The 19506-nt window shown below is 48.9% G+C and overlaps 1 protein-coding gene across 13 annotated transcripts in view; it reads left to right on the forward strand.

Annotated features, from left to right (window-relative positions):
- Window positions 1–19506, forward strand: part of PTPRT (protein tyrosine phosphatase receptor type T) — a 1064037-nt gene that overhangs the window by 368597 nt on the left and 675934 nt on the right. For all 13 annotated transcript variants that reach the window (XM_032350627.1, XM_032350634.1, XM_032350629.1 and 10 more), the window contains exon 6: window positions 12863–13037. In XM_032350627.1, coding sequence (XP_032206518.1) covers window positions 12863–13037 — 175 coding nt within the window. The remainder of the gene's footprint in view (window positions 1–12862; window positions 13038–19506) is intronic.

Raw genomic sequence — 19506 nt, forward strand, 5'->3', positions numbered from 1 at the left:
TCACTCAGCACTTAGTGCAATTTTCAGTGTATAGGTCTGACACATTCTTTTGGTCAGACTTATCCTTGGGCATCTGGTATCTTGGTATAAAAAGATCTCCATTTCTGACTCTGACTGCTGGTATATGAAGTACAATTGACATATTGTACTTTTATTGACATATTGATCTTGTATCCTGTGACCCTGTTAAACTCAACGATGGCTGTTTGCATTTAAATTAATTAAATAAAATTCTGAATTTCGATGCCCATCACGCAAGTCGCATTTCAAGTGGACAGTAGCCATGGGCTTCTAGCGGCTACCATGTTGGGCAAGTGCCCACGGGACGTTTGCAACATTGCAGGATGTCTTAGTGGAGAGCAGAGCTCAAGCTTCAACAAAGCCTGAATAATGGTTGGAAGATGGTAACTGCAGTTACCTCCACCTTCAGTTACTGAAAGATCTCCACCATGTCTTCTGGCTGACATAGTTTGGATCTTGGACCCCAGCCTATGCCCAGTCATCTCTGCACACTTGGATGGAAGTTCATCGTACTGCTTCTTTTCTTGCGTTTGAACCCATTTCTTCTAGTTGGAAAATGCCTGAGTGGACGAGCACCTCTCATGGCTGACTGTTCTTCCTTGCTCCTTAGCAGGGCAGTAGAATGAAAATAATTGTGCCCGACCCTCTTGCTTCACTGGGCTGCCTGCAGACTACAGGAATCATAGTAAACTTCCATGTGACACTCAAGTGTTTAGTGTTAATTAATCTTTCAGTTGTAGTTCGTATTGATGTGCATCGGGCTTTCTAGAAGCTTTATCATTTCAGTGGCATTGCCTAGGTTGGGTCAGGACACTGAGAAGGAGCAAACACAATATTTTCAACACCTTTATTTAGCTTTTCCAATTATTTTATCATGATTATGGCTGCATTTCTGAGTTGCGTGTCCCAAGCCTCGGCTTTATCAGGGGAAGGATTTAGAAGGTAATAGAAGTATTGGAGGAAATAGATAGAAACACGCGGTGTGGAGCTCTTCTGCATCTTACTTATTTACCGCCTTTTCAATGCAAACCAAATCTTATTTCACAGAACGTTTTTCAGGTGGCTTACAATGGGACATAAAGCGTGACAAGATAGCATAAATTAAAAGTGAGGCAACGGGAGATAGGAGGAAAGGAACACACTGCAGAGCTGGTCATAATGTTAAAACTGCGCTTCTCCACATCTGGGGCTTCCTGGTGGGTCACGGGCCCCACAGCCGTGACCGGCATGAAGGAAACTTGTCAGATACACAGTTCAGAGTGTCCACAAGATAAACACAAACCAATTGCTTGGGAAAATTCTAACTTGTTCACACAGAAGCCAGGCAGAAATTGTTCCCAGGAGTCCTCATAAAGAAAACAGCATCTGATGGAAGGAACGGCGTTCTCTCTCTTGAGGGCACACAAGTGAGTTTCACAGGCTCATTTCCCATATTGGTGCTCTGTGCAAAAGCACAGAAGAGGGAGGGGAGGGGTTGGGCAATGCGATGGGAATGATGACCCCAACTCTCTGCTGATTGTTTCCATCCTGGGATACTTTAAATATAACTGGTGAATGAATAGTTCCAGTAGGTACTCCTTTAAGGAGACCACCAGAAATATTGTCTCCCTCCTCTGTATTTCAGGAAATATTGGGAGGTAGATGATCTACCCCATGCTCTCCGGCAAATGCCTGCTTGGCTAGCCAAGTCCAGGCTTATATTCAGCAGTGTGATTGGAAGTGAGTTAATGTCTTTGTACAAAATAGGAGGCACCTGTTGTGACACCTGCCTGCCACTCAGGAGGCCACAGCACCCTGGTCTGACACAGGCTGAGGCAGGAGCGAATTTCTCATGAGATGCTCCCGTGGATCTGTTCCAGCACCTGGAGGAGCAGCGTACAGACTGGCTCAGGTTCTGTTCCACCAATCAGGGCTTCTGTGACTCAAGTCTGAAGCTTTCCAAAGTAAGCGAAACAGATACATTGTGACCAAGAGTCTACCTGTCAACCATGCTATTTCCTTCTGTAGCTTCCAAGAGACACCAAGGAATCACTGTTGGTCATCAAAGCTGGAAACATTTTTGTGCACCAGTTTGAAGTCAGGGAAATAAAGCCAGTGACTTTGCTTTGCGAATAGTGTGTCAGTGCCCCTTCTCTCCAGCAATGTTTTGGGCGCGGTTGGTGGACTTTCAAGTTGAGCTAAATCCTTATGGTCTGTGTTGGAGAGAACAGTTGCCTTCCTTTCTATAGAGTGGGACTCTAGAGCTTGCTTATCTTTAAGTACTTTCTGATCATAAATTGATAAGTTAAAAAGGAAGACTAGCCCATACCTCTGTTTACTCTCTCCTGGGATCTTTCTATACCTCAAGAAACCCCCAGCTGCTGGTGTCGGCTTTTGTGGAATTACAATGCATGCTTTACCTAAAATCAGTAGATGGGATCTATGCAAAAGGGTGTATCCCCAAGACTAGAACAATACTAGTCCTTTAGGGAAAAAGCTGATAGAGGCCTCTGACAATGATAAACAAGTTCATTTTGTTTGGGAGTGATTTCTCCTTGAGAAGAGTATAATGCCATGGTCTCTGGTAGAAGGGCCTCCCTCAAGACTTGCTCATTCCTTACGTGCTACGTTGACTTGAGCAACCCAAACTTACCATTTCTAAGCATTTCTGAAGCAAGTAGATGGTGCACATTCTCAGTGCAATGTCCAGTAAGCAAAGCAGCCTACAGTTTGGGCAGCCCTTCAAAAAAAAAAGGGATAGTGTGCAGGGTACAGCTAGGTGGAGGTGTGCCAGGAGATTATGTTCCAAAGGATGAAACCTGAAAACATCCTGAACGTCCCCCAGAAGGGACTGAAGATGGAAATGCTGGCTTGGAGTCATTAAATGCCAGGTTATAGAAGTATAGTGAGTCCCATCCTCACAAGAGGTGTTTAAGCGCAAAGAGCGGGTTATAAAACAATGTGTTCGGTATATTTTTTTTTTTGTCAAAAAATAAACGTCAATGCATATTTACGTGCATGAATATACCCATACTTCTATAAATAGTATTCTGCATCAGCACTGTAAGACGCATACCAGGACACGTAGTAATTGACTGTGATGGTAGATTATGTTTGCTTTGTATTTTCACCTTTTCTGTCTCCTCCAAATACGTTGAATGAATATAGGTGACTAATAGGAACAGAAAAACAAAACAAAAACACGAGGCCCAGCAGAATGTGAAGCAGCAGCAGCCCCCCTCCGCCTTCCCGCACACTCTCCTTACCAGCAGATGCCGTCCATCCAAGGGGGGTGGGGTTAGAAATACTGCGTGTGTGGCTCCCAGTCTTTACGGAAGACTGTGGTCCATTGGGCTCCAAGCAGGCTGCGTCAGTCCCAGGCGATCCTATAAAGGATCTGCTTCCCCACGGGTTTGTAACAACAAATAACATGTGACACATCACAGAAAGGAGGTCGTGAGTTTGAGTGCTTGGCATAGATCTCAGGAGGGGCAGCATATGTGTTTAGACAAATGGCAAGCATTGGACCGGGAGCAAACCCTAATCGGGCAGGAAGAGGTTCTTGCCCTGTGAGTGCATCAGCTCGACAGCAGTCACACCAGGGCAGACGAGATAAGCAGACATGTCAGTCCTTTCTGCCCCCGATGTTTCCGGCCAGCCTGGTCCCCTGCTGCTGCTGGCTCGGGGCTGTGTACGTGCTGGACCCAGCTCCTCCACCTCCTGCCTACGTCTGTACCAGGGGTCCCTCCCGTGTGCGGCTGCTTTTGAACCCTGTGGCAGCACCACAGCTAAACAGTAGTGGTGCGTGGTCGAGAACATAGCAGCTGACATTGATGGCTTGGTTACAGATAGAATGGACTTAATTCTCACAGCCGGGCTTTCTGGGACTTGCTATTTTTAACCCTATTTGTAAGAGACTAAGTTTGGGAGGGGGTCAGTGAGCCCCACAGGCCGGAGTCCCATTCCTTCTCGCCTTCCCCTGCCCCTGGCCAAGTCTAATGCCAGTGGTTTCTAGTGTATTTGCAGTCAGGGCACTGTCACCACATGCTTTGTCTTTCCTACTTTTCATCTGTAGGTACCTTAGATCAAAAAACAGCTTCTTTAGGGCAACCCAGGGGATGCAGATCTAGCTGGGCTTTGGATCTACAGAAAGGGTTGCATTCTCCCCAGTTCCTCTGTACCTAATGCAGGAACCCCTCCTCCCGTGCAGCACGTCTCTGAGGACTGTAGCCACCTCACTCCTGGAAATTTCCCTTCTCACAGTTACCCTTTCCTCCTTCACTTCCTAATGCCCTTTCCTGGGGGGTCTTCCATCAGCCCCTCCCTCAGCTGATGGATGCCAGGATTTGATCACTGCCCCTCCCAGGCTCAGCACCTGGGAGCTGGGGGAAGTGGGGTGAGCAAGGCGCGCCTGCTTCGTGTCCTCGCGGGGGTTACCTTCAGACAGCAGAGACAGACAGTAAGCAGCTAACACGGAATTCAGTATTTCAGCACAAACGTGACCAGGCTACCAGGGGAAGAGGAGGGTCTGTCTGGAAATTCTCTCCCGAGTATCTATCTGAGATGTGCCCTTGGAGAAAGTGGCCTTTGATTAGAGTTCTTACGGGGACCCAGAACTAGCCAAAGGGAGATAGTGCCACACGGAGATGGGGGGAGGAGGCACGTAAACTAGTCGTGCACCACCTGCACACCCTCTTTGCTCAGGGCTTCCCACTCCCTATGGGGCTTAATCCAGGATGCTCCTGACTCCGCAGAAGCTCTGAACCCCGAGATCCACCCCAAATGAGCAGTCAGCCACACACGCAGGGGGCCCCTGGGAGGACTTCAGCCCAACTAATCAAAAATGATTTATGTCCACTTGTATTTCTTTTAACTTTTAATAAAAAATTATCAAAAGCTACCCTTTAGAGACAGCCAGAGAGGTACAAATACACTCTTAAGGGAATCAGTGAGGCAGGTTTGAGTTTCCATGAAGCAATATGCCTTGAAGTGAAAAGCATATTCATTTACAAATGAACTGTGAGAGTTCCACCTAAATATTTCCTAGCCAGGAAAGAAGGCTCCCAGGATTCTGTGTCGGAGCATCTCCTGTGAAACCGGCATCCTGTCTGCTGCACACTCCTTCCCTCTCGTGAAAAACAGCACCGTTTCCACTTTGACCAATCATAAATCAATTACAAGCCCGCGTGCCCTCTTTGAAATAATGGCAGCCGTTTTGCAGGCTATGTCTTATCTCTTTGTGCAGGGAATAATGCCATGACCTAGGGAGCAGAGGGGAGGGGGCATTGCGGAACGGCGGGGCCATTAGAGATGCCTCCGTAGCTAGAACAGAGTAGCGTGAAAACAGCAGACTCTCCGTGGTGTCAGCGGCTTCTCTGGCTTCCTCTCGAGGTAGTTCCTGAAGACAGGTCGGTCTTGCTGGGACTGGGAGGATGCACGTGTGCTAGGGTCTGAAATATTAAAGTGGGTCTTTGCAGCCCCTCCTCTTGCAAAGAGTGACTCTCAAATGATGTTAAAAAAAAAAAAAGCGGCTAAGGAATGGTGGAATTTGAGTTGTTTTTTTTTTTTTAAAAGAGAGTCAAACAGATGAAAGAGGAGAAAGAAAAACAAGAGATTTCAAAGGAAGCTGTTGCGGTGATGGGAGAGGCAGGAGTATAAAATGGGACGAAGTAGGACCACCGCTTGGGTTTCACAGGGCCTTCGTTCAGTTGAGAATGTGGGTTGATCCCCGCCCCCCTCCCCACTCCTGCCCCTCTCCCCTGCATGGCTGAATTGGACAAAGGTTCACCTTCTGGGCAGAAGCATCCTCATGGCTAAGAGCTTGGTGGGCAGACAAAGCATCTGGGCAAAGAAAGCAGATAACCTTCCTCCAGTGTGTTCTGTGAGCTGGCGAGTGTGGACTCTGGTTTGCCAGGAGAGCCTGAGCTGGCTCTGAACGGCGCACCAGTGGCTGGCCATCTTCGGTGCAGTTGCTCAACCAGGGGAAATGGCCTGGATTTAAGGGTTCCCATTCATGTATTCCGCGGGATGGTTTGACTCCTTCCTTTCCACTGAGGGACTTAGGATGGCAGTAACCTTCATGTCATAGAAACTTAGGACAAAGCAAGCAGCCTCAGCGTCACTCGGGAAGTTGTTAGAAATGCAGGTTATCTAGGCTTGCTCCTGATGGACAGAATCGCCTTCCAGGTAATTCCAGAGCCTGCTGACTTTTGAGAACCACTGCTTTAGACTCATGAAGTTGGATTATGAAAACCTCACCTGAGCCCGACAGCCTGTCGGGTATGCTGTTGCTTAATGATGTACTCAGAGAGCCTGGTAGGCAAGAATAGGGGAACATGCTTGGGCAATGCGTCTTCATGTAGGTATTTCTGACTTAGAGACCACTGAGGTTTCCAGAAAGCTCTTTCACAGAGTCTCCCAGACTATTTTCTTGGGAGCACTCGTTTCCCGCAAGATGGCAGTTGATGTTCTTTGAATAAACAAAGTAAGTTTCTGGAACACTGCACGCTCTACCCACCCCTCACAGAGCCCTGCTATAACTGCACACGGTCCTACAGGGATGGCACTTGGACAATGAGGTGATAAGGCCTCAGTCTCTGCAATCAGATCCCCTGGGTCCACGTGCTAATTCAGTCACTCGGCAAAGTCATATAAGGACTTCCTTCTGCCTGTGTGGTTGGTTCTGACTCACTGAGTCAGAATCTGTCTTTTTAAGGAGATTGGCAGAGGATTTGTATGCACCAGTCATAAGGCGTGTTGCTTGACCTAGTTCTGCCTCAGTTTCCTCATTTGCAAAATAGGAGTAATGAATAGGGCTTCTCTCATGCTTTGTGGGGCGTTGAGAAGCACCTGGAGGGTTTGTTAAAACCAGACTGGCTCCATCCCTGGAGATCCTGAATGATTAGGTTTGGGATGGGGACCACAGAATTTGCATTTCCAACAGGCTCCCCAGGGAATGCTTCTGCAGTGGGTGTGCAGACCATGCTTTGAGAGCTAGTATTCTGGAACATTCTAAGAGCACAGCTCTCTGCGCTGATCCTGTTTTCCTTCAGGATGCATAGCGCTTCCACACTCAACTTTATACTTGACCCTTTTTGCCATTTTGTTGGAATTTTAACCCAGCCTGTAAATTCCTCTGGGCAGAAATTACACCTTCCACACTCTCTAGTCTCTCATTTTGTGTTTCATTGAATAATGAGGACATTTCCAGTGCTGTTAATAATAGAACAAGGAAGGGGAAAACTCAGATTGCCAACCCCAATAAATAGTGTCTACAAATGGATACCGGCCCTGGAATGCTCTCTAAAATGTGCATTTCCAGCAGCTTTCCAGGTGATGCCGATGGTCCAGGAACTCCCCCACCCCCACCCCCGAGAAACACTTTCATAGAGATTTTTAACGGATTAAGTGCATTCTGTCATGTAAGCCAGTTAACACGGTGCCTGGCAAGGGCTTCGTACTCAAAAATGTTAATGTGACTTTTACTTAATAAATGCTCAGACAAATCCTGTTAGGGTGAACGAAATATTTATCAAACTCACTTAGGTATGCAGCTCTTTACTCATGGGAGATAGATGGATTCTGGGGGGAAGCCGTGTGTCACTGCAGGGTGCTCGAGCTTTCCATGTAGCGAGTGTTCTGTGGAGGCCGTTCCCAGTCTGGCCGCCTTCCCTGTCCCCTCCTGCCCCCTTTTAGAACAGGTTCAGGAGCAACTTACCAGCGTATCTCAAAGCAGTGGCTCATGGGACTTCAGGAGATCCCACGTACAAGGTCCTGGAGGAGGAGGAGGCAGGGACAGGAAAGTGCTGTGTAGAACGGATGCTACCAGTGTCCTGGACAGTGTCCTTTCTGAGCCAGTGCCCCCAGCCCTAAGGCACTGTGCGGTTGGCTGCTAATGGCTCCCAGCTCCTCTTCCCCGGTGAACTGCTTTGGGGCAAATTGGAATGGTTTCCTTCTTTCCCCACTGGGCAGCCAGGCCATGGCCAGTGACTGGCTGATACGGGGTACCGGCGCTGGCTCCTGGCCTCAAGCTGGGATCAGCTCTGGTACACTTCAGGCTTCCCAGGTCCCGGGGAGTCAGGCCGAAGTTGGACTGTTTCGACCACATCACTCCTCAGTGGCTCCTTTCCTCACTGTCCTTCAATCCCTTTTTCCTGAGGGCACTTGGTAGGTTCCCATGTCCCAGGCTCTGCTTCTGGGGAGCCCGGCTCTCTCGGTGCCCCCTGGGAAATTTCTCCAGTTTGCCCCGGACACAGAGGGACGAGAAGATGACTCCATTTTAGCAGAACAGATGTAGGTCTGAAAGAAGAAAGGAACTATGCCCGAAATTTCAGAGGAAGGATATACTTACACGTGAAAGAATTCTACAGGCACCAAAAGAATATTTCCAGCGCGCAGGGCTGGTGTCTCGGGAGCCTGATAGATTCTTCTGCAGGCTTCCATACGCATTATCCATGTCATGCTTCTGCCTGGCTTTCCCCAAGATTTTGACTTCTCTTTGCTGTCCTTCTCCTCTTTCCCCGCGTCCCAGCGTTTGTATCCCCATGTACGTACGTGGCACCTGGCATCTTGCTTGCGAGGATTTACTTTTCCACCGTGTCTCTGGGCTGTGGTCCATTTCCGGCTCCCGGCACCCTGCGCGCTCCACCCTCCCTGTGCCCACTCAAACCTGCTCAGTTGCCTGTGAGCCTGAATTTCGTGACTCTGTTCCTGCTTGATGAAAGCTCCCTTTGTTTTCTCCCCTTGCGCTTTCCTTCCTGCCTGTGTATGGGTCTGAGACCATGGTTGGAACCTGTGCTGCTTACACAGTCCCTCTGCTTAAATCCCTTCTCCACATTACCACGGTGGTCTGGTAGCTGAGCCCGTCACTGTGCCTGGTCTCCTAGGATCTCCCCTGATCTCAGGTCCTCGGTGGCTGCTCATTTGTCTTGACCTTCAGCACCTACTTCCCCTGCTGTCTGGGCTCCTCTCTCTAACTTAACCTTCATTTCTCCTTGCCGGGGGTCCATTGCGGTGCCATTGGCTCTCGTCTCTCCTGCCCGTTCCTGTCCTGCTGTTGCCTGCTCCCAATATGACAAGTGTGATTATCAAAAGGCCTATTTTCCAGAGATTTTATAAGACAACCTGCAATTTCCTATCCTTCGATGGGAGAAAGCCTGGTGGTTCAGGGACTAAAGAGAAAAATGTGAATGGTTCAGGGAGATGCATTAGTCCTCTCTGGTTGTTCTGGAATGTGACATCATTATGAAGAAAAGCAAATAATACTGGAGGTCACATCAAAATAAATTTATTTTAAAGAATTTATTTATTTAATAGAGAGGGAGAGAGGGAGATGGAGAGGGAGAAGCAGGCTCCCCGGCTCAGCAGGGAACGCGATGCAGGACTGGATCGCAGAATCCTGGGATCATGACCTGAGCCGAAGGCAGATGCTTAACCGACTGAACCACCCAGCTGCCCAATAAGATTGAAACTAAGTGTGAAAAATGAAGGTTTTGTACTTAACTGGTTCTTTGCTCTTTGTTAGTTTCTTATGGCTGATGTAACAAATTAGACTTAGTGGCTAAAACAACACAAATTTATTACCTTGCGGTGTGGGGATCAGAGGTCAGAAATGAGTCTTCCAGGGTTAGATCGAGGTGTTGGTTCTTCTCGAGGCTCTAGCAGAGAATTTGCTCTTAACTTTCCCAGCTTCTGGAAGCTGTCTGCATTCTTTGGTTCTTGCTTCTTCTTCCATCTTCAAGCCATCTGTCATGTCACTCTGACCTCTGCTTCTGTCACCACATGTCCCATCTCTGGCTCTGCCCCTCCCCCATCGCTCTCATGCGAGGCCCGTCGTGATTACATAGGGCCCACCCTGTGTCATCCAAGATCATCCTCAAATCGCCAGATCCCGAGCTTAATCAACATCTTCAAAGTCCCTTTTGCCATGGAAGGTGACGTATTCCCAGGTTGCAGAGACTAGCCCATGGACGTTGTGGGGGGCTGTCATCCCTACCCCACTTTTCATGGTTAGTTTCATGGTTAATTTGGAGAGCTCAGCTCACACCAGAATGCGCCATCATGGGCTAAACGGTCTGTTACTCCTTCCCATTAATGCATCAGGAGAACATCACAAAGTGGGCACATCCATTAGAGGCGTAAGGAAACCAAAGCCGAGAGAGAAGAAACCATGGCCCAAGGCCATGGTCCTTTGTGTGCATTTGTTTATTATCATTTCCTGCCCTGTCTTGCCCTGGCTCCCGCCCTGACCTCTCTCAAGTATGCAGTCTCCTGCGAGCTCCACCATGACCACTGGGGGCCCAGCCACATCCGAGAGAGGTGGTCTGGGCTCTGGAAGCAGTTACAGATGAGGCGTTTTATGCCAGATTGCTTTATTTTTTTATCAGCACGTTTTTTTTTTTTTTCCTGCCTAAATTTTTAAGTACTTCTTCTTCCTAATGTCCAGTATTTTTGTGAGATAAAACACATACCTCGATGGTCATGGTTCTCATAAATTTTGTCACGTGAACGGTAGGCCATGGCAGTCCGAGGAGTTAGGTTTTGTTTTCATCCAGGCGAGTGAGCTCATTTAACTTGGGTCAGGATTCCCCGAGTTCCCATCATCCGGCGAACCAAGTACTCATCCGGTACGTCGTCTGATCTCTGTTTTCTTCCTTGGTTTGACTCCCTCCTGCCCTTTTGTCAGTGCCTTCCTGGCGATCTGGGTTATTTTCTCAAGCCTGTTGGCCCTGGCCGGTGCTCTGCTGCCGTGTTGATTCTGCGATTCACTTCTGGTGCCATTCGGCATCCTGCAAGTGGTGCCCTTGTTGGTTTCCCATAATTCTTCTGGGGTTTATTTTCTTCCTTTGTCTTTGTCCGTATCCACTCACCTCTTACAGGGCGCTCTTTACAGTTCATGTGCGGGTACCGTGCTCGGTGTCTTTCTTGTCTCCCACATTTCTTGGTTGTTCAAAGCGCTGGAGGTCTGAGGAAAATGTGTCATGGGCTGTCTGGGTCATGAATCTGTCTGGCCGGGACGTTGGCATTTTTGCTTATTTCCCTCTACGCGGCAGTCCTTCCTCTGTCCCCTCTTTGCCTTTTTTTTTTTTTTTTTTCTTTTTTGGTCCTCGGCTAAGACATTGGTGACACGTAGGTAGATCTTGGCCACACCCATTAGCCACTCTCTTCCACATGTGGGAATGAGTGTGCTAGAGGAGGTGAGGCTTGGGGAGTCGATACCCCACATTAGAGCAACACGTGGTGTCTTTGGGCCAAGGGCTGACCCCCGATGGCCTGCATTCAAATCAAATAGGCCTTTCCTTTATTTCCGTTATTCTTTTCAAGTAGAAAAGCAGTGTTTGAAAGTCTAGAGAATGCCAGAAAGTAAGAAGAAGAAATCCATGCCCTCTGATCTCCGCGTCCCGTCCGGAGCAAGTCACACAGAGGCCTTGGCTTCTGCGTGCTCCTTGGGTGTCTGCTCCCCTCCCTCTTCTGCTGTTCCATCTCATTTGCTTGGGGGCAACTGGGCACAGTAGCGGTGCCCCTTCTCGTGTCCCAGTCCCGACCCGTCACTGACGGGCGCGTGGATGGGTGGAAGCAGGTCCGTGTGTGTCTGGAGGTGTTTGCCGTGGACAGGAAGGGATGAAGATCGCATCATGGAAGCTTCCAGGTGTGGGGAAGCTGCTAAATCCTATGGTTTCCCAAAATCCAAGCAGATGATGGAAGCGGCTCAGTTTTACTTCTGGAAACGACATAAAGGCAGGGAGGATAGGGTCTCCGTGAGAAGGTGGTTGACCCAGAGTCGGAAAGGCTGGATAAGGGGCTTCCTTGGTCTGCATATTTACTGAGCCACGCTGACATGTGGATTCTGCTAAGAAGAGCAGTAACACCTCAAACAAGGCTGGGAAGATTAAAAAGGAGATTCAGGGTCTGGTGCTTAGGAGGTGCTTAAGAAAGAGTCCCTCATGCTGCATCCTCTGGCACTGCCTTCCGGTCGTGGCAACTCACCGCGGCTATGGGAGGGGCTCATTCAAACTCAGAATATCACACCTGAGAGTCAGCACAGCACAGACGGAAACACTTGTGCATTCACCTTGATTCCACAAATGTTTTCCAAGTCTGGAAGCTGGGCACAGTGCCAAAGATACAAAGCGGCTAAAGGATGTTCTCGGGGAGCTCTGAGTCTAGTGTACAGGGGGAAACGTGTAGGCCAAAAACCCCCCCAAATGGCAACAACAAAACCACTAGAGAGTGAAGAGCTTCTAGAAGGTGCTGTGATAGGCCAACTTACTGGAGATGGCAATGTGCTGAGCGTAAGTTCTTAAGGGTGAAGGATGGTCCCCAGGCAGACAGGAGGAGGTTCCAGGCCAAGGAAAAAGCAAATGCCAAGGAGGAGAGGTCCTGGGGACAGATGGGTCCCTGTGGAGTGGACTTGGCCTGTGGGTGGGGTATCACGGCCCTAGCTGTGGAGCTAGGGGCTGGGCTGTTTATTGTCATTTCATGGGTTATATTTTCAGTAGCCTATCTGAGTCTGTCTTTGGGGGAACCTTGTGGGTTCTGCTTAAGAGATAAAGGAAGATGAGAGGAAGGCTCAGAGCCAAATGCCAGACTCAAGCTCAAGCCAAGCAAGGAACCAAGGTATTGGGAGGAAGCCTGTGCCTTCTCTCCTTGCCATCAGGCGCTCCCCTCCCGATCAGCTCACGAGCAAATTTATACTTTAGTCCGATCACTTGCAGAAGCCAGCCCTGGACAGTCCTTCTTATGGAAAGCCATGGCCCTGGGGACATGGGGACAGGTGGAGCTTCCGAGCTGGGGGAAGCTCCCGGCCCCTGGGGGCCATAGGATGATGTGATTTCTCCTCCCCCTCCCTCCCTCTGTCCTGCAGCAGTGGAACGGCAGGGACACGGCCCTCATGGTCACCCGCGTGGTCAACCACCGACGCTTTTCAGCCACGGTCAGCGTGGCCGACACTGCCCAGCGGAGTGTGAGCAAATACCGCTGTGTGATCCGTTCCGACGGCGGCTCCGGCGTGTCCAACTACGCGGAGCTCATCGTGAAAGGTGAGTGGGCCCCTCTCATGGGGCTGGTTTTGCCACCTGCCTCGGCCCCATCCTCAGAGGGTGAGAGGAACCCAGAGGCTTCCTCTCTGCTGCTGTTCCTCCTCCCGGTCAGTCCAGAGACCAGCCATTTCCAGTCCCCCGCTCCCACCCTGCAGAGAAAGGGGCGGGGTTTCTGTAAAGTCATGCATGTTGCATGTCTAGTCCAAGTTCAGTCTTATTATAGGGCTCACCTGTGCAAGCCTCTGGGGTATATAACACAGAAGGCGTCTCCAGATTTGGCTTTATTTTGTGTTTAAAATTTGAATGAGCCAACATCTTTGTGTTTCGGTGGTGGTCTACTGCTGTGTTCGGAGAGTACAATTGTTTCTGAGGGATTTTCTTTTTTTTTTAACTGAAAACTTGATTTAATAACAATATTTTGGAAGGACTTTCGAAATAAATGCCCCCCCACCCCTCTTGGCCTTGATTCAGTTCTTTCCAATTTTCTTGTTCTTGTTCACCTTGAGGTATTGTCGACACACTTTACATTAAAATATGCACATTGCTGCCTTCTCTGCTCCTTCCAAGGAGCTGGAGCTCCCGTTTATTTCTGAAAGTCTATATAATCTTTGTTGTAATGCTTAATGGTTATATATTGTTTCATCAAGTGAATCACCCCATTTCTTAAAACCTCCCCATTTGTAGTCATTTATGTAATTCCAGGTGTTTCTGTTTTTGTTTTATCTTTCCTCTGTGCATCAATTAACACCTCAATGGGGTTCTTCCAAAGAGAACATTTTTTTTTTCTATTGAACCAGGTTATTGCCTTGGATAAATTCCCTAGGGGTAGAGTTGGTAGGCCAAAGAATATGAGCATCTTTATGGATTTTTCTTTGTGTTGCAATATTGGTTTTGCAAAAAAAAAAAAAAGGGGGGGGTTTGACAGTTTACACTGGAAAACTGCCGTGTGTAGATGTACTCATGTTCCAGCGTCATGTTCACCGATTAAAATTTTAATACAGTGTAATTTGGTGAATGAAATAATGAAGCTATTCATCTCATGTTAGCTGTGGAATGTTAGCCAGTGTGTTTAAAGGTGAAAACATGGATCGACCCCCTTCTGACCCCCTCCTCCCACCCGGAAGTCTCCTGAGTTTGTTTCCTTGGTCAAAGACCAGTTGGTGTGAGGGCCTTGACCCCTAGTTGCCGGTCCCTTGACCTCTAGTTGGTAGCCCTGTCTGAAGTTAGGCTGGGAGCTGTGATCGGAGACTCTCCCTCCTCGGCTGTCCTGACTCAAGGTGGATGGTCACATGTCATCAGTCAGGTCTCCGCTTGAGTGTCGTCATGCCATTCTCCTCCGAGAGGATGTCCTCAGCCCCCATACCAGCTGGGAGCCTTCTAGCAGGTCACCTTGTCCCTTGTTCTACATAGCACTTATCATGCCTCAGAATTATATTTTTCCTTTTTTCATGTTCTTGGTAATTTTCCATCTTGTCCTTTAGAACCCGAGTGTGGCGAGAATAGGAACATTTCGTGGTTGTTGTTTGGTTCATGGTTCACAACTTCCCAAAGCTTAGTCAGGTGCAGGGCACGAGGCTGGAGCACCCCCAAATACGAACCCACCGGCGTTCGGCTGTTTGGACCTGTGCCCTTGGTCATTTCACAAGGCTCAGCCTTAAAATACGTGTTGAATGATGGATGAGGGAATGAATTATTGGCCTCAGCAGGAACTCATTCCGTCTCCATAATGCCATGAACACTTAAGCTGAAGATCAACAAATGAGGCAGTCATGAACAAAACAGCCAACAGGGGAAAAAAAAATCTTAAAATCATTTATATTGAGTGCCATTAATATATACAAGAAACCATCATTTCAGTCACATTAACCTCATATATATGCTTTTTGGGGGCTGTGAGATGGATTTTCATGACATGGCGGCCTTTTGCAGGCCTCTCGGCACTCAGTGGCTCTGTCACTTCCAGAGCTGCCCCTCTGGAAGTTCTTCAGACCTCTTCCGTGGCAGCCTTTCACGCTGGAGTGGGAGCCCGCCGGAGGATGGCCTATGTCCACTCACGCCCTCCGTGGGCTCGCCCACACCTTGCAGGTGCCCGGCACGGGGCTGGTAAGGACATAACGGGTTGAGTGACCATGGCCGCTGCTGGAGCGTTTTGATCTTTCCACACACACCGATGGAACCAGAAGGTGCCGGGTTTATTCTCCCTTTATATCCCTCATTGAGGACAAGGAGGGGGTGTGGGACGCCAGATCTGGAGGCCTTTGGGGTAGAGGATGTCATTTCCATTGGGAAACATCTTGCCCTTTGTTTGGAGGGTGGCCGGGGTTTGTTGAGACAGTGGTTTATCCTTTGTGGACTGTGCCCCCCGGGCTGGGGTTCGGGCTGGGGGTGAGCAGTGCACTGGCCACGTGTGGTACTATAATCCCAGAGCCACAGCTGTGCCCAGGGCCTTCTCCTGCAGCCCTCGCCGGTCCGTGCTGGGTGATGCGCTGGCTGGCCACCTTCGGAGGTCTCCTTCCTGGTCTGTGCTCCCTGTGACCTGGTTTCTGTGTATTACACCTCAATGAAATCCTTTATGCGATAGCACTTTTTTTTGGTGACGATTTTTGCCCCCTTTTTGTATTCAGTAGGTGGCAAGCTAGGAGCTGGGCCCCTCAAATGCAGAAGTCCCTTCCCATCTGTGGTCTCGTGTAGACCTCTAGTTGTGGCGCTGCCCTTGGAGTGTATTTTAATTCATGTCACAGCGGGGAGTGCAAACCACAGCCAGGCTGAGAAACCATCCTTAGAGTCAGAGCTGGGGTCCGGCCGGGGGCTTGCTTCTGCTATTTCGGCCGTAGCTGGAGGGCCTGAGGGTGGGGCCTTGTTGGCACCTGCTAACATGATGTCATAAACAGTGTTGAAAGGGTCCAGACTGCACGCAGAGCTCATGACATATCTCTGGACCTGTGGCTGATTTGCCCTTTTAACTCCTGCTTCTCCTGTTGTTGGTCCCCATCTTTCTGGAATGGAGGGTTTCCTACTTTCCATGCTCTCAGAGAAATGAACTTACCCTTTTTACACACACACACACACACACACACACACACACACACACACACACACACCCTTATATAGCTAGTGGTAACCAAGCCAAGTAAGATAATGAAAGGCCGGGGACACCCAGAGCAGCAGGAATTCGCAGGAGCCTGATCAGAGGAAGCTGATCATCCTGGATGTCTGCCAGGAACCCATAGGAAGGCAGCAAACCAGAGCATTTGGGGGCAAGTGTCTTATGAAGAATGATACCATGACTTAGCAGGATGGTTACATACTTTAGTACTGAAATATTTACATTTGGTGGGTGGGGCGGGGCGGGCGGGAAGGAAAGGAAAAAAAAAACAACAACAAAGAATAAACATAAATCTTCCTTCTTTCAGGGAATGGAGAAGCCTCGAGAAAACAAAACAAAAATATTCTCAAGGGCTAAGTCTTCTCCCAGGGAATGGTGCGGCTGCCCAAACTGAGTTCCTTGTTCCTGGTTCACACCACACAAATGCCCTGGGGCGGGGTGGGGGCAGGCAGGTGACCTGGGTGTGTCATGGAAGGAAAACCACCCCTTGGCAGGTTTTTCTTCCCCAGATTTTCTTCCCTTCATTCCAATTCAGAGACTGGAAAGAACTCTAGAGCCCCAATCCGTCCATTTAAATCCTGACCCCATCTGGTTCCAGCTCTGTGCCTTTGAACCTCACCCTCTTCCAGCGTCAGCTGGCTCATCGGGGAATGGGAATGTAGGATTCTCTACCTCAGAGTGGAGTGTGTCCTGAGGATTCAAGGAGACAGTGTGTGTAGACGTTCTTAGAGAGGGGCTTGGGCCATTGCCCTAGAAGCATTTGTTAAAAAAAATAACTTGTTGAGGTTGGTGGGATTTCCCAGGTAAGGAGGTAAGAGATGGTGAGGGGCTGGATGGGTGGGCCTCCTCTGCAGGGGGCCACTGGTGGTCTCTCCCCATACAGTCCTGTGCCAAGCATAGGGAAAGGGAGGGAGGAGATATAAAAGTGGGCGTCAACATGTGGGCTTGGGAAGTTTGGGTCATGGGGTCCATGCTAGGTCAGACTCCCTGGGTCCCCCCCGGAATCCACCACTGATGAGTCAGGAATCTGGGAGCCAAGGAGACATTAGCTGGTTCTTCTTGGGCTCAGCCGTCTAACCACGTGGCATCATCCCTTCAGAAACTGGGGCTGGGTGGTCGCAGGGCCCCTCAGTGCCCAGGGGTGCCAGGAGCTGGATGGAGTCCCCTCTGATGGTATCCATAGCAGGTGCTGTCACCACACCAAGCAACGTCTCTGTCTTAGTTGGTGTGTTTATGGCTGGCTGGCTTGTGGTTCGTGTGCTTTCCCAGGACGATGAGCATCAGTGCTTTCGAAGATGCCTTGTAATTTGAGTGTGGGTAATATCAAATTCTCGGGGCGACACAGATCAAAATGAAAGCAAATTGGAATTACTTAATTCTGAAGAGCTGTTTATTGAGCTGCAATAATGTACCTGGGTATACGTTAGATTACTCTGTAATTGAGATTGCGCTCCGTTGACAGTCCAGCCCCTCAACCTGCCTGTTCTGGACCAGTGCTCACAGATGCACTCATTCTCTCCCTGTTTCTGGGTTTCTTCCAATTTTGAGTTCAAGATGCTCTCACTTATCCCAAGCTTTATTCTGTAGGAGTCAGGGGCTCCTGGGACATAGGTGTCTTCAACCCAAGTTATACTGATAGGGACCTGATGAAAATTTGCTAACATAAAAATTTGTTGTTAGTAGTGATTTTTATTATTTTTTTAAGATTTTATTTATTTATTTGACAAAGAGAAATCACAAGTGAGCAGAGAGGCAGGCAGAGAGAGGAGGAAGCAGGCTCCCTGCCAAGCAGAGAGCCCGATGTGGGACTCGATCCCAGGACCCTGAGATTATGACCTGAGCCAAAGGCAGAGGCTTAACCCACTGAGCCACCCAGGCACCCTTTGGTAGTGATTTTTAAATCCATCTTCTGACTCCGTATTAACAACCTACCATGGACTCAGAACCCTCTTATCAGTATGTGAATTAGTGGCCGGAGGAAGTCGAAAATCTTCGAAAGTCGAACACTGTGAGTCAGGTGTTGTGATTTAAAAACTGATGTTGACTTCCTACCTGGGCAGCTTGGTAGAGTCAAGAGTAGGGATTTTGGATGGGCGTGTACCTGAGTTTCAATCTTAGTTCTGGCCCCAGCTATTTGGGTGACTTCAGGTCAATCATGTGTTCCCTTTGGGCCTCAGGCTCCTCATCTGTTCTGTGGGTGAGTGTATCTCATTGGATCCATGATGAGAGGGAGGACCCCCCCACCCCCGCCACGTTGTGTCTGTAAGTATCAGGAATCATATTTTACTATGATTTGAAGGCATATTGCTTAAGTACATTGGCTCTTTTCCTTGTCCCACATAAAGGAACAATAATTTGTATGATATAAAGTTAAGTTTAGCCATCTTAAGGTCTGTCTCTGAAATAGGATCGAGGTCACCAAATGTAGCCTGTTGTTCAGTCAGTTGCAGAAATGCTTTATTGTGCTGCACTGTATTTTTTTTTTTTTTAACATTGTGTTTCAATATTTAAAGGCCTCCTGAAATCGCATCAGCCTGGGCCATATTGCACCTGCAGCTGCAGCCTTGGGTGAATGTGGCTTTGCCGTTCTGGGACACACGCTGCACAGCTGACCATGGCCCCTCCTTTGGCCCATTTTGCTGACGTCACTAGTTTGGTTTCTGGAGGCCTTTGAGTTTACAGCTTCTGGTTTAGAGATTGCATGGCTGGAGTAGCAGACTTGTTCCTGTGTTCATTTGTTTGATAGTTTATTGAACCCCAGCAATGGGTCAGAGAGTGTGATTAGCCCATAGCTTAGTGGGAAGAATCCTGCAAACCTATGATGAATGGTCATTCAGTTCATGTTGGGTACCTACCGTACTTACTGATCCTCTTAACAACAGTATTCTATAGGGACTGTTCATGTGTTCCTTTTACAGATGAGGGCACAGAGGCTCAGAGAAGTTAAGTAACTTTCCTAACGTCACACAGCTTCTATGTGATGGAACCAGGATTTAAAGCCAGGCCTGCTGGTGCCTCAGACTGTGCTCTTCTGTGTGTTTCTTAGAAAATTCAATATAGTAGTCCTGTCGTCCGTGTGAGTTGAGGAAATGGAGGGTGGGACACTTGGTGCCATTTGAGAAGGTCCTAGGAAGTTTTTTCTAAGTGCTCCCATCTGCGAGGACACCTCAGCGTGGCAGGCCCTTGAGTGGGGGCAGCCTGGGGCAGTTTTCAGACATGGATGGGTGACAGGTTTGAGGTTGCAGTTGTACACCAGTGGCTATGCTGGAGGTCCTTGTCCTAGAGTAGAGTGGGAGCTTTATTCTGTAGGAGTCGGGAGGCTCTGCGGGAACCCCACCCATGGTCCGTAGACGGTAGTGCACG

This window comes from Mustela erminea, chromosome 7 (assembly GCF_009829155.1).
Source record: "Mustela erminea isolate mMusErm1 chromosome 7, mMusErm1.Pri, whole genome shotgun sequence".
Classification (NCBI taxonomy): domain Eukaryota; kingdom Metazoa; phylum Chordata; class Mammalia; order Carnivora; family Mustelidae; genus Mustela; species Mustela erminea.